The sequence below is a fragment of the Macrobrachium rosenbergii genome, chromosome 3 (assembly GCF_040412425.1).
Source record: "Macrobrachium rosenbergii isolate ZJJX-2024 chromosome 3, ASM4041242v1, whole genome shotgun sequence".
In the NCBI taxonomy this organism is placed as follows: Eukaryota; Metazoa; Arthropoda; class Malacostraca; order Decapoda; family Palaemonidae; genus Macrobrachium; species Macrobrachium rosenbergii.
The window spans coordinates 62,373,578-62,397,182 of NC_089743.1; the positions used below are offsets into that span (position 1 = coordinate 62,373,578).

The window sequence follows — 23,605 nt, forward strand, 5'->3', positions numbered from 1 at the left end:
AGATCATATGAGGATCATAACAAACTTTAGTTAGCCTATTCTTGCACCCTAAATCGCTACAACAGCGAATACTTGAATTACTAAAATCAGACATAATCAAACTAGTCAAAACTGCAAAAAATTAACTGCCTATACCCTGAGCGAAACCAGAACAAAGCAATTGTACTTCACCAAATACGTGAACTACAAGAAAATCCCATATAGTGGGCGGGGCTGTCACCTACATAAAAACAAAAGAAGTGCTACTGCTAAATTAAAAAAGTTGCTGCACGAGGTAGATACACCAGCTATGTAATTACTTGGTAAGTTACTTATATGAAAATTAAATTTTAAACACAAAGTATCAACCAATTTTTACTGTGAAATTAACTGAATTTAAATTTATTTCAAGAGGACATCAAGAGAAAATTTTTTTATCAAAGCATAACAATAGATCTACAATTATTTGCCAGATCTATCTGTCAGTCGAAACCTTAATTTGTCACTTCTAACCCAGATGATTTAGCCTGATCATCACTTCTTAAGGATCTTAAATAAGGCAGCACTGTGAATGAATAATGACTGATCACATAGGAAGCAGGTTTCACATAATGAATGACACTACTTCATCCTACTTTCAGTTTCTTTTCACTGTTTATCATGAGTGAGTTTCAAGTGCTTATTCCTTTACAGACCTGTTTTTTCTCCTTTATTTATGATAATTACCTCTTCTACACTAATATGTATCTAATGTAAAGTCTAGCGCTGGCCATTATGACTTTACCAAAACTCCACCAAGGCTTTTATTAACTTCCATCCTATAAACACAATCTTTGATTATCTATTAATCAGGAATTCTCTGATATGTCAGTAAACTGTCATAAGGAACCAAACACTCATAAACAATGTCCAGTTTATCTCTTGCAAGACTGGCTAGAGAAATCTTCAGCACTAATCATTTACACAGCAGTACTCATTTTTTCCTTTATGAGGTTAAGTTATGAGTGCTTTCCATTCTTTTCTATCTTGTGCACTTTCTGCTTGAATTTTATCTGTAAAACTATAATAGTACATACTACAACATAGTTTGAAAATAGCATGACTATAATGAAATAAACATTTTGACAATGGCAGCAAATGCATGACCGTAACAGCAAATACCATAGTTGTGATATACTCTTGCCACGATGAAGAGACCTCTCTGGCGAGGCTTTTAAAGATCTGCCCTGTTGCCAGTTTTACGGAAACAACAACGGACACGTGTGTGACAGACCTTTAAATGTCTTCGAGACAAACCCTGAGGCTATACTTATAAGATTTTTAGGGGCTTTTCATTTCCAGGTACTTTAATCTCCTTCCTACTCTGCCCTGCTCTCTCTTTCTCTCTCTCTTCTAAATCTTACAGATTTTTTTTTTTTACATATGATCACCTTATCTATTTTGTCAGTACTTGTAGATAGATGTACATTTATCATTACTACACAGTTAGGTACTTAAAAGTATTTAATTAATGCTATAGAAATAGGTGATATATTTCTTGTTCATTTTTCGAATTATGAATTAAAATAAACTTCTTTGTCGCCTGTATATTGTCTATAACGAGGAGTGGCGACCATCTTAAGTTTTAAAAGACTATTTTTTTCAATCAAACTTTTTTTCCACACCACCGCTGAGGTAAAAGTCAAGGTGCGTTTTTTTTCCGAGAGTTTCCCCTATAGGCCTAATCCTCTCTTTTTTATATATAATTTATTCAGAAAACTCGTCATCAGAGCTATCAGCTATGTTGATGACAAAACTGTCAACCAACTTGTCTACAGCCACATCTTGCCGGGCATCCTCTTTTTGAATTTTCTCTACATGCCCCATTGCATTCTTCCAGTTTTCCACCGTGACATTATTCAATGCTTCTTGCACTAAAATTTTAAGGTCTGCCAGTTTGAACGTATTCTTTTTCACTATATAAGACTTCACTTGAGCCCATATGAGCTCAATAGGGTTGTATTGGCAATGGTGCGGTGGTATACGTACTATCTTATTCCCTGCTTCAGCTGCAATTTCATCACTCTTATACTTTTTTCCCATGTTATTAATACGTCGTTTAGCGATTTCATACAGCTCAATTTTCAGCAAATCAGCACTTGGCTGTTCGCCATTCTCTATCAACCAATGCTTTATGTTTTCTTTCTTCCAAGATGAGGTTGGATACTTTCCTGTTGCATAGAATGGTATGATGCGCTGTCCATCACGATTGCACAGTTGGGAGGGATGTTTGGTAGCAACTGATTTCTAAACCATTTTTCAAAAACTTCAGCATTCATCTCTTAATGGTAGTCCCCATCATTCCTAGCTTGAAAAACCAGTTCTGCATTGTTGACAAAACCATCTTCTGTTCCTGCATGTAGAATTATCAATCGGCTTCCTTTACCGGTGGGAGGTTTTACACCCCTAGCCTGCTGGGATGATAAGCCTGTCCAACACTTTTGAACATTGTAATTTTGACTGACCCAAGTTTTGTCGAGATACACGAATTTCTGCCCTGACTCGCTGCGAATATACCGTGATGACCGTGACCACCGAAAGTGCTCCCTAGAGAGAATCTAAGCGGCTTATCCGTGGATTTAAACGCATGTGGATCTGTGTGTGAAGTACTGGCAACACCACCAAAATGATATGCCATATTGATAGAAAATCTGATTCCATTTCTTGTTATTGCGTAAAAAAACATTATCAATCGTGAACCTATGTAATAGACTTGGAATTCTGGTAACGAAAAAGATTTTATTTGATATCTGTAATGGGAAAAATGATTTTATCTCTCTGTTGTTGTTATACATTTGGCAGATATGCCTTACCTGCGAAGACCCAAACAGCCCCTCCAGAGAGCTCTTTTCATTTTAGAAAGAGTATAGTAAAGACTGTTAGTATGATGTTAAATACTGCTATTATGATATTAAATACTAAGCAAGGGAGAAATGGAGAATGGTAGGCAATACCTTTCAAAATTTATGTAGTGAAAGCAAGAAGACACAAACAATACACAACGCATACAACGTATAAGTTTACTGTATGCAGTTTTGAAAGCATACTATACCCATGGAAATTCCATGTTATCACAACATAATTAGTGGCTAACATGCAGTATATCTGTAACTACTTCTCAAGCAGCTTTTGGTTATTCTTTTCATTTCATTAATTCAAAACTTAAAATGGGAAAGTATATACTATAGTATCATCACCTTGTTTTATTCCAGAATAGGTGCTGACCCGATAGTCTACCAGTAGAACCAGTCCATTTAAATTATGGGAATAAAGACTCATTGATGTCTGGATTCTCTGTGGTGGAATGTCACTGCAACAAATGAAATATATGACATCTGTTATTTGAAAATATTTCAATACAAACATATAAGAGTTTTCTGACCTAAAATAATGAACATGCAAAACTAGTCAATTTATACACTGTGAATATCTTAGCAAGGTTTGAATTCTCCATGCTAAAACTTCCAAAATTTCAATATTTTACCTAATAAGCAAACCATTACATTATATATCTCAAAATTATAATACTGTGTCGTATAGAGAAGCTCACCAACTAATAAAATTCAAAAAGGACAGTTAGAAATACTTCTAGTGATTACCACTGTCTACCTAAACACTAAACAGATGTGAGTGTGGACACAAGAGCAGGTATATGCTCTTATTCTCTTTCAAGAAACATAATTGTAACTACTAGACAATGAGTGAAAGAAATAGTAAACAACTGTCTGTATATTAAGATACTGTATATGACAACACATCAAAGATACACCATTCCTAGCTCATGCTCCACTGCCCTGAAAGCAAGGCGTCACTCCTCGACTTTACCAAAAGCAGTTGTGCTGCTCTGCTTCCAAAATTTTCACATTTCTTTTCATTATTGGAATGGGCCATTCATTTAAGTTCGCACATTTTCTCATTCAAGGATTTTCCTTTATCTTTCTTTTAGAAACAAGTGCCTTAAATGCCAGCAAATACAGTAGGATACCTGTAATTGGTATTTCAAGGCATACAGTATTCAACACCAAAAGCCTAGGTCTAACACTTACTGCCTAAATACGAAAGTGATGTCAATGGTTAAGCTAAGCGGTCCCATGCTATTACCAAAAACAGCCAGGAATAGTCATACTGACTGCAACCAAAAGGTGGATGGTGAAGAGTTACAAGGAATTATACAAACAAGAGGTACCTCAAAGATTTAACATTCCATCCATGGAGACATCTTAAAAAAAAAAGAAAATAATAAATAAATCACATGAGTCGGTACATTCTAGCCTCATTTGATATCCAAAGTGTCTGACTGGTAGTATCAGTCTGGCTACTCTTGACCCTAATACCTCTAACTTTTCTATTTCCTTCCTTTGAGATGGTGAACAGAATTGCGCAGCATATTTCACATCAGATCTAAGCAGTCTTCTTTTTCCTTGTAGTAAACTGCCATCTAATGTTTCCTAGTATTTTCTGGGCTTTCTTTTCAACTTGCATATACTGCTTGGAAAACTGCAAATTACTAATGATAGTGACATTTAGACTTTACTCTTTATGACACATCTCTAAATCCTTGTCAAGTATGTCAAACTTGACATCTTTGTTTTTCTACCCTATACCTAAGCTGAATGGTATCTGCCATTTTACTAACCATCCATCTATTTTATCCTTTTCTTTTTGCACTTATTTCATTGTTCTGTCAAGATCATTCTGATAGCTATTTATACCATCAGCAAATTTTTGTATTTTTCTAGTCTGACATAATTACAGTTCATTCATGTACTTAATGAAGCACAAAACAATTAAGCAACAAACCATGAGGCTAACCTTTGGTGACACTCCATAAAGGAGTATATCACTAACAATTCTTTGTGTTCTATTAATTAACCAATTTTCTATCTAATCTTCTGCTTCATCTAAGATACCTGCTCTCAACTTTTGTCATTAATCTTTTTTGTGGTACCTTTTTGAAATCCAGTGGAAGTATATCTGCTGCTCCTTTGACTAAGGAAGAAATAAGATGGATGAGAAAGAGTGAAAGGACAACAGGAAGGAAGAGGAGACAAGAGGAATAATATGAAGAAGAGGAAGTGGAAAATAAATAAGAGAAGACTGAGAAAGAGGGAGAAGGAAAAAGCAGAAAAAGAAGGAAGAGAAGCACATACGGGGGGAAAATGTACAATAAGAAAGGGGGAGATACGAAAAGAAGAAACAGTTGAGGATGAATGAAAAAAGCAAATGAAGAGGAGGAGAATTAGAGAGAATGAAAGGAGGAAGAGGGGAAATAAGAAGAACACTTGAAAAGGGGTAAAGAATGAATGAAGCAAGTGGTGGAAAGATGAAAAATATGATGAAATGGAATAACTACATAAAGAAAGAAGGAAATGAAAAAAGATTACAGAGGAAATGATGAGGAAAAGGAAGAGTTAGGAGATAGACAAAGAAGAAAAGAAAGGAGGAGAATACAAGAGAGGAAGTAAATTTCTAATGATAATGTGAATCCCAGTCTCTCAATTCCCTCTATTAGACTTCCCAGTTGCTGTCAACGCTCTAAAGATAACTTGTTCCTGGTATAGTGGGCATTAAAAAACACTGAAAGGTGTTCTTCATTCAGTGAGTCTTAATCAGTTTTCTTCTAAGAAAAATATAAAGGAATTTTCAAGGTTCTCGTTTTCTGACATGTCTTGGACTTGAGAAGATGGCAAAAAAGAATAATGCTAACAGTTGTAACAAAAACACAATCACTAGTTGAGCCATGTGAAAAGTAGCAGCTGGTGATGTAATGCATAGGGTACTCTTTTGAGCACTGAAAGTTTACCTAGGAGAATAATAAACACTCTTTCAAGAATGACTATCTCTCTGCTAACTGGTCACATTGTGAGTGGTTAGGCATAAGTAAATCAAGAAGTTTCCAACTGTATGAAAATGAAATCTTTCCTGAAATTCACAGCCCCATGCATCTCCTGAATGAGTTTAACCAATTCTCAGAATAACTGGAATCATACATAAATTTAAAATAAAAACAATGTACACTCCAAATACTTAAAAGTACTGATAGCTGCTGCAATACATTTATTTACTAGAATGATTTATTTATTAAACTTTGCAAGCCTTCTAATACAGTATACTTTACACTTACCTAACTTCATGCGATGAATATTTACACAGCTGTAAGGCATCTGCAGACAAAAGCCGTAAATTATGCATTTGTTTCATTTGGGCACCAAGGTGAATTGTAAAACTCTCCTCCAAAATGGGGTCATTAGCTTCTACTATGACAGCATCAGATCCAGTAACAATAAAATCTCTGGAATAAAGGTGGGACAGACTTAGTACCATATATGATGAATGAAACCTAAAATTTGTTACATATATACTGAGTTCTCGTCTACAACAAATTATTGTATTTGATGGCAAATAGGTCCATGGACACCACCTCACATTTCAGCAGGGAATATTTAGAAACTAAACTTGAGTTGGTTGCTAGGCCATTCTGTACTAACACTGCTCTACTGAATCCATGTGAACATGCCATTTGTTGTTCATACTAGGAAGTCTTATTCAAACTTTTGTAATCATAGATCTTTGATCACGAAGACATGAGATAACATACTAAGCTACCACATTCACTTGAATGAACTCCATACAGATGTCTTGTTCTATTTTGTATGAATGAATTGATAAGTTATTCTCATCTTTATCTACATCAGGATTAATTTGTATTATATAGGAAGTCAAGTTTCCCTTCCTCTTCCTCAGATTTGCAGTTAGCACTATGTTACCACGTGAGTTTACAATAATTTAATATCTCGACACATGACTGTAGATGGTCACATCTAGTGACTGGAGGAGTTTTTGGGGTCAAGTTTAAGCATGGAGGCAAGTAAATAGGTGTTCATACAGACAATATAGTTTTGTTTTCATAATAGAGTAACTAATCTGCTAGGTTGAGACTACTTCCAACCACTCTTCTTTGCTCATGCCTAGGAAGATCAAATATAGCACAAGAAAGTACAGTAGGCAGTCCCCGGTTTACGACGGTTCCGGCTTACGACGTTCCGAGGTTACGACGCTTTTCAAATATATTCATCAGAAATTATTTCCTGGCTTACGACGCATGTTCGGGGTTACGACGGCGTGTCAAATGCGCCGATCCAACGGAAGAAATATGGCCCCAAAACGGCAGAATAATCATAATTTGAAGGTTTTTTTGATGTAAAACTCAATAATAATGCAGTTTACATCGTTTTCAATGCACCCAGAGCATTAAAAGTAAGGTTTTCTTATGATTTTTGACGATTTTCGACGATTTTCCGGCTTACGACGATTTTTGGGTTACGACGCGGCGCAAGAACGGAACCCCCGTCGTAAACCGGGGACCACCTGTAGTCTCAAAATTTCCTAAACATAATGGGCATTACTGTATAGTTTATTAAAAGTAAGAAGTTCATAAATTGTATTTTCAGTAAATCTTTACATGAAAGTTTCATTCTCATTATCCTGAGATGTTATGGTCAAGACTACACTACTGTAAAAGGTAAAGCTAGGAAAAAAAATAACAAACTTTGGAGTTACAGGTGTTGTCACTTCTTTTCCAGCAAACGATTCCATGACGAAATTTTTAAATTCTTTCTTCTGTTCTTCTTTCAAAACTGATATAGTTGATGACCACTGCTCTTCCATCAGCTGAGAATCTCTTGTATGTCTTTGAGAAAGGTTAGTCACATCTGCATCAGTTAAATGAACACCCACAGCATCTAATGCTTTGTTTACTTCTTCTTTTTGTCTGTTGATAAATAAAATTAAATATTATTTAGCATAATAGAGGCTTACTGCCTATTTGAAACATTTGGAAAAATGGCAACTGCAAAGAGGCAGAAATAAAATATTAAATATAATTCTGCATAACTATTGATCAGTGTGTTTGTTATAAACACAACTACTGTATGTCTTACAGTGAAAATCATTGATTAACATAAATCATACCTGTCCATCATTTCCTCAATAGCAGCTTCTCTCTGAGCAACAAGAGAGCTCATTGCACCTGCATAAGAGTGTTCAATGCCAAGTAAATTCACAGCTGTTGGTGAATGAACTAAACTGTGGTACATGGTTGCAAACATTTCATTCTCACATCCTTCATCTTCCTGCTGTTTACTCACCTTATGAAGTTAGAAGAAACAATATCTATTAGCAACTCTAAAGTGGCACCCTGAAACATTAACATCACTGTCTACTAAGATCTAAATGGAAAGACACTGTATATTTTAGAATTGTGATAAAAGAAAATTTTGCCAGTGATCAAGCAGCTTAGAAAGGAAACTTTTACATCCAAAACAGTTAACTATAAAGAAATTCTGCACCAATATAATAAACTTAGAAGAGAACATTCCAAGGGAATAGATCGTTGACACCAAGCTTGGCAATGGGTGACTTTTGTACCCTGCAATCAGTGGACTGTCTTCATTTTATCGATTAGTAAAAATACCAATATGATTTAATTAGTATATTAAAAATATTCAACACTCAAAATACACCTAAGGAAGTGACCAGTTGGTCTTGAAACTGTTGTGTGCTTTCAATACACTTCTTAAATCATAACAGGATTCTTACTTATCCTTGTAGCAAGGCAAGTGTGCTTTTTGTAGTAATTATGTCTATATTTGAACTTGGACTATTTTTGTTTTTGAATCTCCTATAAAAGCTATTCCACATATGTGGGCTTCATTTGCAAATTTTCCAATCTTTTTTTGTCTCAATCTGTTCTCTTCTACTTTTTCTCAAAGCCAATTTTTCCCCGTTACAGTTCAATTACTTCAAACTTAGCACATTTCTTAAAACATTATAAAGTTAAAACTGCCTGATTTATCTACCAATAATTATCTAAAGTATAACTTTAACCCTCAATGGACGGGCATCATCAAATGATGATCTATAACAGGTTTTGAGTGATGGACGGGCTAACTCATATGAGTATTAATATTAGGTGGCATATAATTTGGATGAATTTAGTGGGAAAGATGTTCAATGGTCCATAAACGACTTATGGCAATTGTAGTTGCTCTATCCCATGATGTCTTTATTTATTTGGTCATAAATATACCCAGGGATTGCTGTTGGCTTAGTTATTATCTTTTATGATAGTATGTCAGCTATAATTGTAATTTTGCAAAGAAAAGCGCAAAGAAATATTAGAAAGAAAAAACATGTATACCTTACAAAAAGTTACTCCATCTCCCCAACTCAATATATCTCATAAATATTTAAAAAAAAAATATACTCAGAATTTGTTACTGATTTTAGTTCTTATCTCTTATGATATTGTCTGAGCTGTAACTATAATTTTACAAAATAAAATAAAATAAATTATTAGAAAAAACATGTATAACCTGGTAAAATTAGCGTATATTTTTAGGAGTGTCTTGTAAAAGAGGCCCCATACAGGGTTGTGAATAATCACTATCAACTTCCCATGGAAGGTAGGGAAAAATTTTTAGAATTTTTTTTCTTACATCATGTGCATTTGCATATCTTCCTCTTTCCACAGATGTGTTTTTTCTTAAAATGGCCAACCTTAAAGCTTGCCTGGTCTGGGGGTGTGTTTAATACAGTATACAGGCAGTCCCCGGTTATTGGCAGGGGTTCCATTCTGACAGCATGACAATAACCAAAAATTGCCGATGGTGATTTTCGGTGCTTATCGGCAATGATAACCAGAAATTGGCACCTCTGTTATGTATGTATCGGTGCCAATACCCAATTATCAACCCTGATAAGCAAAAATCGGTGATTTTCAGTGCTGAAAATCGCTGATTTCCGTCGCTAGACAAGCGCCATAAAACCAGATCGCCGATAACCGGGGACTGCCTGTATATTGAGCACATCCCTTAAGGGTTAATATTGTTCTCATCCTCAAAGATGTTGTGATGCCAGTTTTAATAGCCACAAATATATCACTCTGTCATCCTCTATCTCTGTTTGTAAATGTTCATGAATATGTAAAGGTAAATTGCCTAGTGGATGCCTCCTTTTTACTAAGCAAGAAAGCCTCTAAATGTTTAAATTTCCTAAAAGCACAGGTCTCTCAATTTCTGCATGTATAACGTCTGATCACATAATTAAGGAAAGTGAGAGAATGGTTAAAAGTCAGTAAGACCACTGACAGAATAAAGCCTCATGTCTACTTGGCACCAAAATTCCCCTAGAGAATATAAGGTTTATATTTCTGGAACAAAAAACTATTCAAAATGTTATGTCAAGCTACACAAAATCAACCTGATATCAGTGAATGCAGTATCTCTATCTTACAGGGTGAAATCAACCTGATGTCAGTGAATGCAATATTTCTATCTTACAGGGTGACTAATGGAACTTTGAATGTCACTTTTTCTGAATTATTATTTTTATCATTATTATTATTATTATTATTATTATTATTATTATTATTATTATTATTATTATTATTATTATTATTATTATTATTATTATTATTATTATTATTGATAGATAGATAACATATAGAATGTAGGCCAGGGGCCAAAGCTGGGACCTGTGACATCATTCACTGCTGTAATGGAAATTGACAGTAAAAAGGTTTGAAAGGTGTAACAGGAGGAAAACCTTGCAGTTGCACTATGAATCAACTGTTAGGAGAGGGTGGAAAGTAAGATGGAGGAAAAATAATATGAACAGAGGTGCAGTAAAAGGAATGAAAGGGGTTGCAGCTAGGGGCTGAAGGGACGCTGCAAAGAACCTTAAGTAATGCCATGTCCTTGGGAAACCTGATATACCAGCTACAAGCTGAGGAAAATAAGATAATAAGAATACAGAAGACTCTATATAAATTGAATGCTGTAGAAACAGCTATTATTATTATTATTATTATTATTATTATTATTATTATTATTATTATTATTATTATTATTATTATTATTATTATTATTATTATTATTATTATTATTATAAGCCAAGCTACCACCCTAATTGGAAAAAGACCCCAAAAAGGAAATCCCAGTTAAGGAAACTTAGAAGGGTACACTAAAAAGGAGAAATGCACAGAAATAATATAACAGATAAAAGATAACAAAGTAGAATAACTTATAAAAATAACAAAACAAACTACAAAGTGAGACTCAAGTCTGCCTGCTCAACTAAAAACTTTGGCAACAAGTTTGACCTTCAAACTCAAGTAGATACTTGACATTCAAAATTCACTGAAGTATGTGGTACAGTATGTTCTTTGATTATTTCTTACTGTGAGCTTACATATTCTAAGCAGTATAATTCCTAATGCATGATAATGTACATTCTCATAAGATGAAATATTGTACTGGGTTATGATTCAAACTACAAGTTATGATGCTGGTGACTGATGTTGACTTTTGTATAGGCTATCAAAGTTTAAGTTACAGGGAACAGAAAAAAACATCTCTCTAATTTCAAATCCACTCATTTTTGTATGCGAGATCCTACTATGAGACAGAAAGCCAGGGTCAGAATAGATCTCTTCTCTCTACTCTCTTTCTGAGTTTCTATCTGATTCATGTCTTCAGCTATGCTCTGGATGAACATCCAATTGAGCCACCTACTGTAGGTGGGGCATTGAAATACAGTATATAGTATAACTTAAGAGAGATTTATACACATCTCTTAACTCACTGAGGCCTCTCCTACATTACTGTAAAGGCTTCTCAGGATCAGCAACATTTCTGGGAAAAATTCATGTATGCTGAAACTTAGTGAATTGAGTTTTGCATTTTAATAAAAACATACTAAGTTCATAATGGAAGGAAGCAGAATACTATAGAATTCCTTTGCACAGAAAGATATGGACGATTTTTAACTGATTCTGTACACACAGATGATGTCCACATACAACACTAAATGTAGTTATCTTGGATATTTGAAACTAAAAACATGATGATTAAAAGTGATATATAATTTTATAACCACTGTTCTGTAATAAGGTACTACCTGGGAATATTTCTTGGTCCAAGCAGATGCAATCTCTTTAATGCTAACTTTTTCATCCCTGAGACCCTGAATGGCATTTTTATCTTGCTGTCTGTAATGCTCTTCTGTTTTGTCTTGGATAAATGCCTGAAGCTTATCACTCAACTCTGCAAATATGATAAAATCTAATATTTTATAGAAAAAAACTTCATACATGCCCATCAATCACCTTAGCCTATATTTGTGATCTTCAATTATCCCAGAAACTGCAGTCTTTTATGTATACACAGGAGGAAACCTTTAGTACTTCTGCACATGCACCACCTTGTTATTTAAATTTACAGCTGGTAACTGCCTCACTGTATGGTCAGTGGGGCTGGAAGGAGGGCACTCCTTAATGGTTTGTATGAAAAATTACATTTTTATGATAAAGTTTTATATATACTTACCCAGTACAGCAAACCCCTCGTATTCGCAGGGGATGTGTACCACACTCCCCACAAATAGCTAAAATCCGTGAATACTTAAAATCCCTCTAAAAACACTTAGAACTGCCTATTTTGATAGTTCAAACATAAAAAACTCTAAAAATGCTTATACCTGACTATTTTAATAGTTTTATCACAAAAAGTGCATTTAGTCAAGAAAATGATGTGAAAATATGACATTTTTGTAATCAAGTTTTAAATATACTTACCAAATAATTACTTATCTATTGTTTCTACTTTACGAGGCAGCTCAAAATTTAAAATTCGCGGTAGCACTCATTTGTTTAAGGTGTAGTTATACTGCCCCGCCCACTTTCAGGAAGAATAGGTACAACGTAGCTAAAGAGCTCAGTTTGTTTATGCTCTATGTCCATGATAGGGGAGGAGGGAGGGCTCTGATCATGTAATTACTGTATTTGGTAAGTATATACAGTAAACCCCCCGTATTCGCGGACTCACGCATTCGTGGGTTTCTCTGTGGAACATATCTAGCCATTATTCGCGGAAAATTTGCCCACTCACGGTATTTTTCACTGAGAAATATTCCCTAATTACTTAATTTTCATATAATTTTTATGAATAAATGCACTTTTTATGATAAAACTATTAAAATACTCAGGTATAAGCATTTTCACAGGGTTTTTCTTGTGTTTAAACTATCAAAATGGTCAGTTCTAAGTGTTTTTATAGGGGTTTTAAGTATTTGTGGATTTTAGCTATTTGCAGGGGGGGGGTTACGCATCCCCCGTGAATACAGGGGGTTCACTGTAAAACTTTATTATAAAAATGTTATTTTTATATATGTAACTTACCAAATAATTACATAGCTGAATCCCACATTGACAGGAGGTGGAATACATGGACAAAACTACTCAAAAACACTAAGGGATGGAGATGAATTTGAAATATAACATTTAGCTAGCATCGTGAAATGCTTGTTGTAACCTTACCTGGTGAGGGAGCTACAGCAGGTGGGTACTGCCTCTGGTCGGAGCGCCTCTCGACCTGTAGTGGTTTGGCAGTAGAGCCAAGAGTCGTCTCTACTTCATTGGGTGCTTTGCAACGTAGGAGTTAATCGCAGGATGTCAAAACTAACAATCCAAAAAAGACACATTGAAATGTGTGTGTGTGTGTGCCCTTGCCCTGGGCACAGTACAAAATATGACCAGAAATTTAAAACCTACACCACAAACTTGTTAAAAATCAAACCAATTGATGGCACTTGCGGCACAATACCAATCAGGCTTCCCAAGAAAACACCAATCCTCATTCAAGGAGAGTGGATAGGGGAAAAAACAAGAAATTCCTCCTATCCCTCTTCACCCAACACCATGCCGGCTGTGAAAAACAGGTCTAGAGTACTGCAACTTTCGTAAATTGTTACCACATCACGCAGGTAGAACATTGCAAAAACTGATTTGCACCTCCAATGCTGTATGTGGGTTGCAGGAGAGAAGACAGCGATAAATTGCGTTTGAAGGCCAAGGAAGTCGCTACTGCTCTAATTTCATGTGCTTTGACCTTGCATAAAGGAAAAATATCCTCCTGGATCTTGGAGTGTGATTCAGAAATAATAGTTCTTAAAAAGAATGTTAAGGCATCTTGGATAACGGCCGACTGGGGTTTTTAACTGAACATCACAGATTCAGAGAAGGGCCTCTAACTTACTTGGTTCTTCGTAAATACTCGCGAAGAGAACGAACTGGGCAGGGGAGTCTTCCCTGATCTTCTTGACCTAGAATGTTAGCCAAGCTCTTGACTGCAAAGGAGCGTGGCCAGGGACTAGAGGGGTCTTCGTTCTTCGCCATAAAACCTAAGGTCAAGGAGCAGATAGCGTCACCTTGCGAGAAGCCTACTCTCTTATCAAAGGCATGTAGCTCGCTAACCCTCTTCGCCATTGCTAAAGCCTTAAGAAAAAGCATATTTCTTGTCAGAGCTTTAAGAGAAGAGGATTCTAGAGGCTAAAAGGGAGGACCTGACAGCCATTTGAGGACAACATCCAAATTCTATGCAAGATCCAGCCTTGTATCTTGTTTAATAGTATTCAGGGACTTTATTAAATCATTTAAGTCCTGGTTTAATGAAAGATCTATTCCTCTGTGCTTGAAGACAGAATTCAACATAGATCTATATTCCTTGATGGTTGACGTGGCTAGACCTTTTGAGGATCTGAGGAACAGCAAAAAGTCTGCAATCTGAGCTACAGTCGTCTGAGAAGAGGATATATTTCTGTCTCGACACCAGCTCCGAAAGACTGTCCACTTTGACTGGTAGACTGCAGCAGAAGAACGTCACCTACATCTTGCAATAGCTTCCGCAGCCTTCCTTGAAAACCCATTTGCTCTGACAAGCTCCCTGACAGTCTGCAGCCTGTCAGAGCAAGAGTGAATGAGCCTCAGTGAAAATGAAGAAAATGGGGCTGTCTGAGATTTTTCTTCTGAGGTAGAAGCCTTGGATAGTCTACTAGTAGGCTTAGAAGGTTCAGGAACCACTCCTTGTGTGGCCAAAAGGGAGCCACTAGGGTCATTGATACATTGCTGTGGGTGCTGACTTCCTCAACACTTCTCTTACCACGTTGAAGGGAGGACAGGCAAAGACGTCGAGGCCCGAACAATCTTGCAACATGGCATCCGGATCTGGAGTCGGGGAACAGTACAGAGGTAGATGGTGGTTTCTTGACGTTGCAAACAGGTCTACCGATGGCTTTCCCACCGTTTCCACAGGTAGGTGCACACCTGTGGATTGAGCGTTCACTCCGTTGGTAGAAACTGTTTGCCGTGACTCAGTTCGTCCGCGAGAACGTTCTATAGTTCTGTGCCCATAGAAGAAAGTCTTTGGCTGTTTCACACAGCAAAAAAGAGTGGGTTCCTCCTTGTTTCTTTATGTAGGCCAGTGTGGTCATGCTGTCTGAATGCACCACAACTGTTTTTCTGAAGGTCTCTTTCGCAAAAAACTGAAGGGCCAGGTGTATCACCCTCAATTCTTTCACATTTATGTGCAAATCTCTTTTGGTCTAGGACCATAAACCTGATACTTCCAGGCCATTGAGAAGGGCTCCCCAACCCAGATCCAATGCGTCGGAGTACAACATTAGGTTCGGGTTCGCAGGAGACAGTGACATCCCTGTTGCGAATCTGTCCGCCAGCCACCACCGAAGGTCCTCCTTCATCTCGGGGGTGATTTTGAAGACGAACGGATCCAGAAATATATTTCTCTGCCAGCTGGCTTTGAGATAAAACTGAAGCAGTCTGATGTGTAGTCTGCCCAGAGGTACAAACTTCTTGACTGACAACAGAGTTCCCACAAGGCTTCTCCAAGCGTTGGCCAAGCAGGATGGAAGAGACATGAATTTTCAAACTTTTGAAATGCAGTTGCAAATCCTTTGTTGGGATCGAAAAGCCCAAAAATTCAGAGAATCTATCACCAGCCCCAAATAAAGAATCAACTGTATGGGGATTAATTGTGACTTCTTGAAGTTTATCAGCAATCCTAAGTCTTGCACAAGTTTAAGGGTCTTCTGAGGGTCCTCCATGCATTGGGCTTCTGATGGGGAGCGAAGGAGCTAATCATCCAGGTATAAGGACACATTGATTCCTATAAGGTGTGGCGAGAACTCGGGTGAAAACCTGAGGTGCCATGGAGAGGTTTGAAGCACAGGGCCCAAAACTGGAAGACCTGTCCTGGAACATGAATCTCATACTTCCTGGAATCTTGGTAAACTGGAACGTGGAAATAAACATCCTCCACATCTATCATCACCATCCAATCCCCCTGATGGATGGCTGACAGGACCAATTGATTTGTTTCCATCTTGAAATCACAATTTTTTAAAGTAAATTGTATTTTTCCTAACTATACAAACCTAAGGTCCTTTACATTAGGAATTACTTTCAGGCGTAGGCTGGAAACGGCCTTTAATCTCTTGAGCAAGGTGGTTAGGCAATAACTACCGCCAGGTAGGTGGGAATACCCGCCTGCCCGCATGTAAACATTCCAGTTTGCCTTTCGGTCCAGTTCAGATTGAGGGGTGGCATGAGGTGGGCATAAAGTGTAAAGGACCTTAGGTTTGTATAGTTAGGAAAAATACAATTTACTTTCAAAAACTGTGATTTGTTCCGACACGATATATAAACCGTTGGTCCTTTACATTAGGAAGACACTGGTTGGAGGGAGGAATCTGAGTGAGTCTCCTGAACTGACTGGAGTTCTGCACACCTGGGCTACTCCTCCTGGTCGAAAGAGCGAGGAGGAGTACCGTACCTCTGACATATTGATCGGAGTGTAGGAACTGCAAGATCAAATGTCAGATACTGGACCTTTTCGCATGAGTGAGGAAACGTAACTCCTACAAAGTAGGCTGGAAGGATCTAGAGTCGGAGGCAGTAAGGAAAAGCCAAGATAGGGTTCCCTTATTGCCAGTCTCTCCTTCCTACCCTTGCTAGAGGAAGGAGCGGAATTACTTCTATGATTCTATAAGAAAAATAGAACGGGTGCTCGATGCATAGTCTTACCGCATCAGTGCCAGTTCCAGCAGCTATTGGTTCGAGTCCTATTCTCATCCCAAAGGAGGAGAAGTTGGAGGACGGGGAAGGAGGAGGAAGAGAGGCCAGTCATTCTCAGAATCCTTCTTACTTCCAGAACCAACACCTTACGCGAGATGCTACTCGTCTTCTTGAAGGAGCCGGGTAAGACAACACAACTTGTTGAGCAGCCACCACAGAGCCAAGGAAAAAGGGTTCCAAGGGTCTGTGGGCAAGACCAAAGGAAGAAGACAAGAGTGTGGTCTAAGAGACCACGTCTTGCCTCCAGACCGACAGAAACTTCCGGAATGCAAGGGATGGACCAAGCCATCGACTTCGTGAGCTCTCGGGTGGAAGGTACCGGTATCGTCATCATCAGCTGCTGAGTACCTCCTTTGATCACTTCACGAAGTCAGGAGGAAGATGTGTCCTAAGACACTTCTTCCTTGGGAGAGACAGTACTAGCGAAAACGTTGACGACATCCAGGTTAGGAACGTCGAGCCTTTCGGAAAGTACCACAGCTCCCTAATAGGACAAAGTAACGAATGATCTGGATCATCAACACAAAGTCCAAGGAGGAGGGAACAAGAAGGACTCGAACCCGACAGTAGATGCCAATGGATTCGGAGTCCACCTATGACATCCGAGAAGGAGTCGAGGTATGATCCCCATCCCTGTTCTTCCATCTTCTACGCCAACGCCAGGGTAAGATGAGAGATGGTCCTAAGAGGGCATGTCTCTATCTGACAACTCTCGTATGGCACGTACAGAGCACGGACAGGAACCCTAAACGAGAGTCACATGCCACCCAGGAAACAGTTCCCTGGGATAGCACGACGGAAGAAGTTTCTTGTCCGTAGCTAACTCTCAACTGAGGAGATGAAGGCTACTTCAGATAGAAGACTAGGTCGCAAGGGCCTATGTTCTTCACAAACGAAAGGGAGAGAAGCAACCCTCGGCGGAGAAGACGAGGAAGTCCAGACTTGACGAGCGACTCTGACCTGAGAAGAAGTTCCGACAACGACACCACCAGCAAAGACAGATCCAGTCCCTGGGACAGTGTTGCAGAGGACTTCAAGGGATATCCAGCTATATCTGTTGCCGCTTGGCGAGAAAGCCTGTGCTTGCAAGGAAAGCTGGAAAGTCTCCCAGTCCTGAATGCACAGGGATGTACTGCCTCAAGAACCGCTTCTTGTGTAGCTGCTACAGGAGGTTGGGTTAAGTGGAATTCTTCTCGATGCCTCGGCAATTAGGTTGGATGAAGGCGAAGTCTTCAAGTATTTGTCTGTAACTCGGGGTGAGCAATGTTTGTGAACTCCTAGTGAAACGGACAAATATGGAGGGAAAAAACGTTGATGCTGAGTTTTCACCAAAAAGACAGCATGCCTCACCGGAGCGGCCCCTGGTCTGGTATGAAGGAGCGAGAAAAAACTACCAACATGTGTGCAGGGAGGCAACAGAAGGACGGTAGGGATTTCTCAGTTGAGCAGTCTCTGCATGAATCTTCGTGAAGAAAGAGTGAGCAGCATGTTCCGTCCCAATCACTCAAACCCGAGGCCAGGTTTGCCTACCAATACATCCTCACCAGGAATGCATCTGGTTAATTGAGATGTCGAGTGTGCAATAGAAAAACACTCGAGTACCTGCAAATGTCGAGATGAAACCGGAGGAAAAAACGATTGCCTCTTGTTTGTCGACAAATGCCACTACTGTGGTTTTGTTGTTCAACGAAACCAGTGAGTGCCGCAAAACCCATTGTGAATTCTCGGATGGCCAAAAGGCTGCCCTGAGCCCAAGACTGTGATGAGAAGGTGCTAATCGTCTCGGTCACACAACTTCAAGACAAGGTCTTACCAGTGTGCGCCTATTATCTGTGAATCCGTAAGTAGACACAAGATGTGAGGGGAATATGCAAGCATATTCGAAGGTTCCTTCAATCAAGTATCAGCCTAACTCTTTCCTCATACATCGAAGAGGAAAGAAGGATGGAGGAATGGAAGTCTCCACCATGGGGAAGCTTCTACAAGATGACAGAGTACTGAGCCAGTTAGCTCTAGCTGGGCTGGCATTTCCCGAATCGGGAGCACGGGAGAGGAGGCATGATGGAAGTTCGATGGAAAGAATTGCTGAGACCTAAGGGAAATAGATACTTCTCCTGAAGGAATCCGTTCCCAGGTCTCGGCAATGTTGCTGCCAGTTCCAGAGACTGGATAAGTATCATTTCATCCAGGCATCAGCAGTTGTAATCTTCTTCTGAAGCCTAGGACTTCTTAGCTAAGGAGTTGAGGGGGGCTAGCTTGAACTCAAGGTTGAGTTGAGATGACTAAGACCCAAAGTTCTTTGCCATTGTCCAAAGGACAAGTCGGTGCCCTGGTACGAACTTTGATTACCAAGGTATCTGGCAAATCCCTGAAAGAGAAAGGCAGAACCAAGTAAAGGTTCATTCCTAAGGGTCGAGCCAACTCAGGACTTATGAAACCGGAGATCCAAATTGGGACAAAGTCCTTCTTCTTAGCACCAGAATTGCTCAAAAAACTGCCATCGGCAAGACCCTCCGAGGCAAGAAGAATTCATATTCTGTCGAGGCAGGGGTGGAAGCTTGGTGTCTCGACCTGAATTAACTCCTTCGAAGAAAAGAATTCATCAGGTCGAGAACGCTCTCGGAAGCCAGGACCACGGCGGTCCCCGACGCTCTCGGTCCATCGGGAACTGCAAGGGTTGTGAGTGATGAAGGTTATTCATTGGGGGAGCTGCAGTCCTGTCCTGGGGATCCTCACGCCGATTCGTTGGCGTGAAGTTCTCCGAAAACACAGGGGCGATCGCAATTTGAAGAGGAAGACCCTCGCTGTTTCCGAAGTGTGAAACTCCTGTACCTCTCCCCTTGGAGGGAAACCTTGACAGATCCCATGAAACCCTCCTCGGCAACCTGGTTATACTACAAGAGAATCGGGGGACCGACACCCAAAGCACGCCAGGCAGCCGAACTCCGAAGATAATTTCGTCGGAGCTCTCTCTGTCCGTCTTGCGCCTCTCGGAACAACCAAGAGGAGAAGGGAACAGGTGAGGAGAAAGCGTATCCCTACCTGTCCTGCCAGTAAGTTAAGCAGGAGAGGCGGACCGTGAGCGATAATCAACCGAAGGAGATTACTGCCACACGGGGGAAGAAGAGCACTTGTGCCGTGGCAAAGCACTTTCCTGGGAAGAGCAAAAAGTTCACTCGAACATAGCCGAGAACCCGAATAAAAAAAAACCGAGTAGGGCCGAGCCGATCATGCAAACGCGATCCAGCTGGTTGGTATGCGGCGGACTGGGAGGCAGGCGGGGCAAGCCGAGCTGAGCCAGTCTGGCAAGCCGAGTCGAGCCAGTCTCGTAAGCGCGACCGGGGGCAAAGCCGAGCCGAGCCGATCGCGCGAACACAATCGTAACTGGGCAGGCCGGACTCGTCTGCTGTGAACAATTGCTAGTTTCCCAAACTCTAAACTCCTTCGAGGCCGAGGCCCCTCGAGAAGAAGGTTCAAAGGGGAATTCTGTGTCTGCTATCTTGCATGCTCGAACCCTAAAGTTCAAGACACAAGAATGAAGCCCGCCGAGCAAAGCAAGCAGCTGGCGGGCAGTATCAAGACTCCTGGCATCTCGGCACCCATACACCCATGGGCGTCCCGGCACCGACACCTAGGTGTCCCAGCAACCAGACATCTGGGTGTCTCGCATTTTCTCGCGGTTTGCTGTGCCTCTCTCAGGAAAGCGCTCGTGATTCATAGAATTCGAGCTACCCACGAGACTTCCAAAAAATCAGGAGTGGCTGCTTTGTTTCCTAATAGATCAAAAGAGCCAATCACAGAACCAGTCTTAGATGCAGACTTCCAAGACTGGCAACGAGAGGGTGGCCTCGAGAGGCCAGGGCTCGCAGCCCCAAACGCAAGATCCCACAGGACAATGCGAATCAGTTCCTGCCCGAGGGCAGAAGAGCCAACGAAAAACTTGTCTCCCGAAGAAAGTCAGTCCCTTAGAAGTCCCGCAGGACTCCCAAAGGAATCTCTTTCCTGCTTCTTCTGATGTTCGAACTGACAGGATCGAGACACCAGGCTGGGAACCCGACCGAGCACTGGCAAACACTTGGGGAGCGCTTGCGGTGCTGGCAAGAAGAGTAGCCGAGACACCTGGGTGCCTCGGCCCTTCTCTCGCACTGCTCCTGAACTGGGCCGAGGAAAATCTCTCCAGACCAGATCAGGATACTCGATATTCCATAGAATCTCGAGCACTCGGAGCAGCTCGCGAACGAGCACCCGAAGCAGCCCCCGTCTTAGAGGCGGAACCTCTAGGACTGGGAACGGGATCGCAAACCGAGGTCTGCGCGCCCATGGCTTCCGAAACACAAAACCCAGGGCTATGCAAATCGGTTTCCTAACCCGAAGGTCAGAAAGAGCCAACGAGAGACCCACGGCCTCCTCGGAAGGAGGCAGTCCCTACACGTCCAAGGGCATCAAGGGCAAGAAGCAGCCTTCCTCTCCTTCGGCCGACGGAGGTCTGTCCGATTCTCGGGACCCCCTTGGACCTCAGGAGAGGAAGGGAAAACGCAGCAGAAGACAAAATCGAAGATAAGATGGAGAAGACGGCGGCTACTTCCACAGGGTGGCTTCCTTCACCTCCACTCCGACATCTTCTACAGGATGGTGGACACAAAACATCGTAACCTCCAGGGTAGTCCGGCAGGAACACAACGGACGCAGCCCAGGACACCACCACCAGGAGATGCAGCAGGCATGATCAGGACAGCCGATGCAGGAGCTACGGCAGCTGTTTGGAAGGCAGGAGCTACTGCAACGGTCAGGAACATCACTTCAACAGGGCGACTTCCTTCACCGTCACACCGACATCTTCTACAGGATGGTGGACATCGTAACCCCTGGGGCAGCTGGCAGGAACACAATGGAAGCGGCCCAGGGCACAACCGCCAGGAGAAGTGGCAGGCACGATCAGGACAGCCGATGCAGGAGCTACGGCACAGGTTCGGAGGGCAGGAGCTATTGCAACGGCCAGGAACGTCACTTCCACAAGGCGACTTCCTTCACCTTCACGCCAACATCTTCTACAAGATGACAGACATCGTAACCTCCAGGGAAGCTGGCAGGAACACAATGGAAGTGGCCCCGGGCACAACCACTACGAGAAGTAGCGGGCACGATCAGGACACCTGATGCAGGAGCTACGATAGCGGTTCGGAAGGCAGGAGCTACTGCAACAGACAGAAATGTCACATGAAAGTCACCAGCAGCGACAGGAACGATCAGGGTGGCTGCGGCAGGAGACCAGGAAGAGCAGCCCAGAGACTGTCGTCGAGTTGACAAGAGCATAACATAGGGAACAGCAGGAGTAGATGGACCACAGGTACACCGGAGGCAGTGCAACAGCACGCAAGAAGACCAGCAATGACAGCGATCGATCCACATCGGCTGGAACAGAGTCAGAACGATCCCGACATGGAAAAATGTCATCTAACCAGGTATTGTGGTGGATCCCGAAGCAACACTGAATGAATGTCGGGATATCCTTTGATATATCCAGCCAATTACTGCTGTGTCTGCGATGCTCACTGTCAACCTGAAAGAAAAGCAAAGATGATTAGTAGAGGGAGACTCCTCTTGTTACAAGGGGAACCGCCCTACGCGGTGGGAGGAGGTACTCTACAAGAGGTCGCCCGATCGCTCCCCGCCCCTGGTCTTCACCTGACAAGCGAGCGAAGAGGGCCAAGGAGAGAGATCTACTAAAGGGGAGAAGGAAGAACCTACGGGAAGAGAAAAAAGGACGGAGGGGATGCCACCGAGGGCGCCGTGGAAGCGGAACTTACTGATGACACCTGCAACCTCCCACCTGCCCCGCAGTTCTCCAAGCACAGGTGGCGAGCAACACTCAGCATAAGTAGGAAGGAATTTGTTATGCCCCTTATACACGGAGGGCGGAAGCCCAAGAAGGGAACGAACTCTTACGTCCCGATGAAAGTAGGGGAGTGAAGATATTACGTCCCAAACTATATCTCCAAGTGTACAGGGGTGCCTTCAGTATTTACGTAAAGGGCTGCTGGAAGAGAAGCATTATCACTCGGTTACGCTTCTCCAATAACGCCCTTGGCCGTCAAACCCAAGACACAGCGCAGGGAACGACGGCTTATGCAAAGTTATTACAAATCGTGGGTTCGTATTAATAAATATCAAACACGTATATATAAATAAAAATACAGAAAGATCCCACTGGGATAATAAGAGCTTAACGACAGTCAGGTAGAGAGAACGAAAACACATCAGCAACGCATGACGGCCGAAAGCAAACTGGAATGTTCACATGCGGACAGGCGGGTATTCCCGCCTACCTGGCGGTGGTTACTGCCTAACCACCTTGCTCAAGAGTTTACCGGCCGTTTCCAGCCTACGCCTGAAAGTAATTCCTAATGTAAAGGACCGATGGTTTATATATCGTGTCGGAACAACTTTGTAGTTTGGACAAAAAAGTTCATAGCACTGACGTCCAGGACAGGTCTCCATCCCCGCGATGACTTGGGGACTATGAAGAGGAGGTTATAAAATCCCTCTGTGCTCATGTCTTCGACACTGCCTGTTTCTCGAGCAGAGCCGAAACTTCTCGAG

The 23,605-nt window shown here is 41.2% G+C and overlaps 1 protein-coding gene across 1 annotated transcript in view; it reads right to left on the reverse strand.

Annotated features, from left to right (window-relative positions):
• Nucleotides 1–23,605, reverse strand: part of LOC136856387 (FERRY endosomal RAB5 effector complex subunit 3) — an 89,234-nt gene that overhangs the window by 48,062 nt on the left and 17,567 nt on the right. The window contains exons 3-7 of the mRNA XM_067134218.1: nucleotides 11,977–12,122; nucleotides 7,990–8,165; nucleotides 7,568–7,789; nucleotides 6,143–6,310; nucleotides 3,216–3,328 (exon numbers count right to left, since the gene is read on the reverse strand). Of these exons, the coding sequence (XP_066990319.1) occupies nucleotides 3,216–3,328; nucleotides 6,143–6,310; nucleotides 7,568–7,789; nucleotides 7,990–8,126 (640 nt within the window). The 5' untranslated portion in view covers nucleotides 8,127–8,165; nucleotides 11,977–12,122. The remainder of the gene's footprint in view (nucleotides 1–3,215; nucleotides 3,329–6,142; nucleotides 6,311–7,567; nucleotides 7,790–7,989; nucleotides 8,166–11,976; nucleotides 12,123–23,605) is intronic.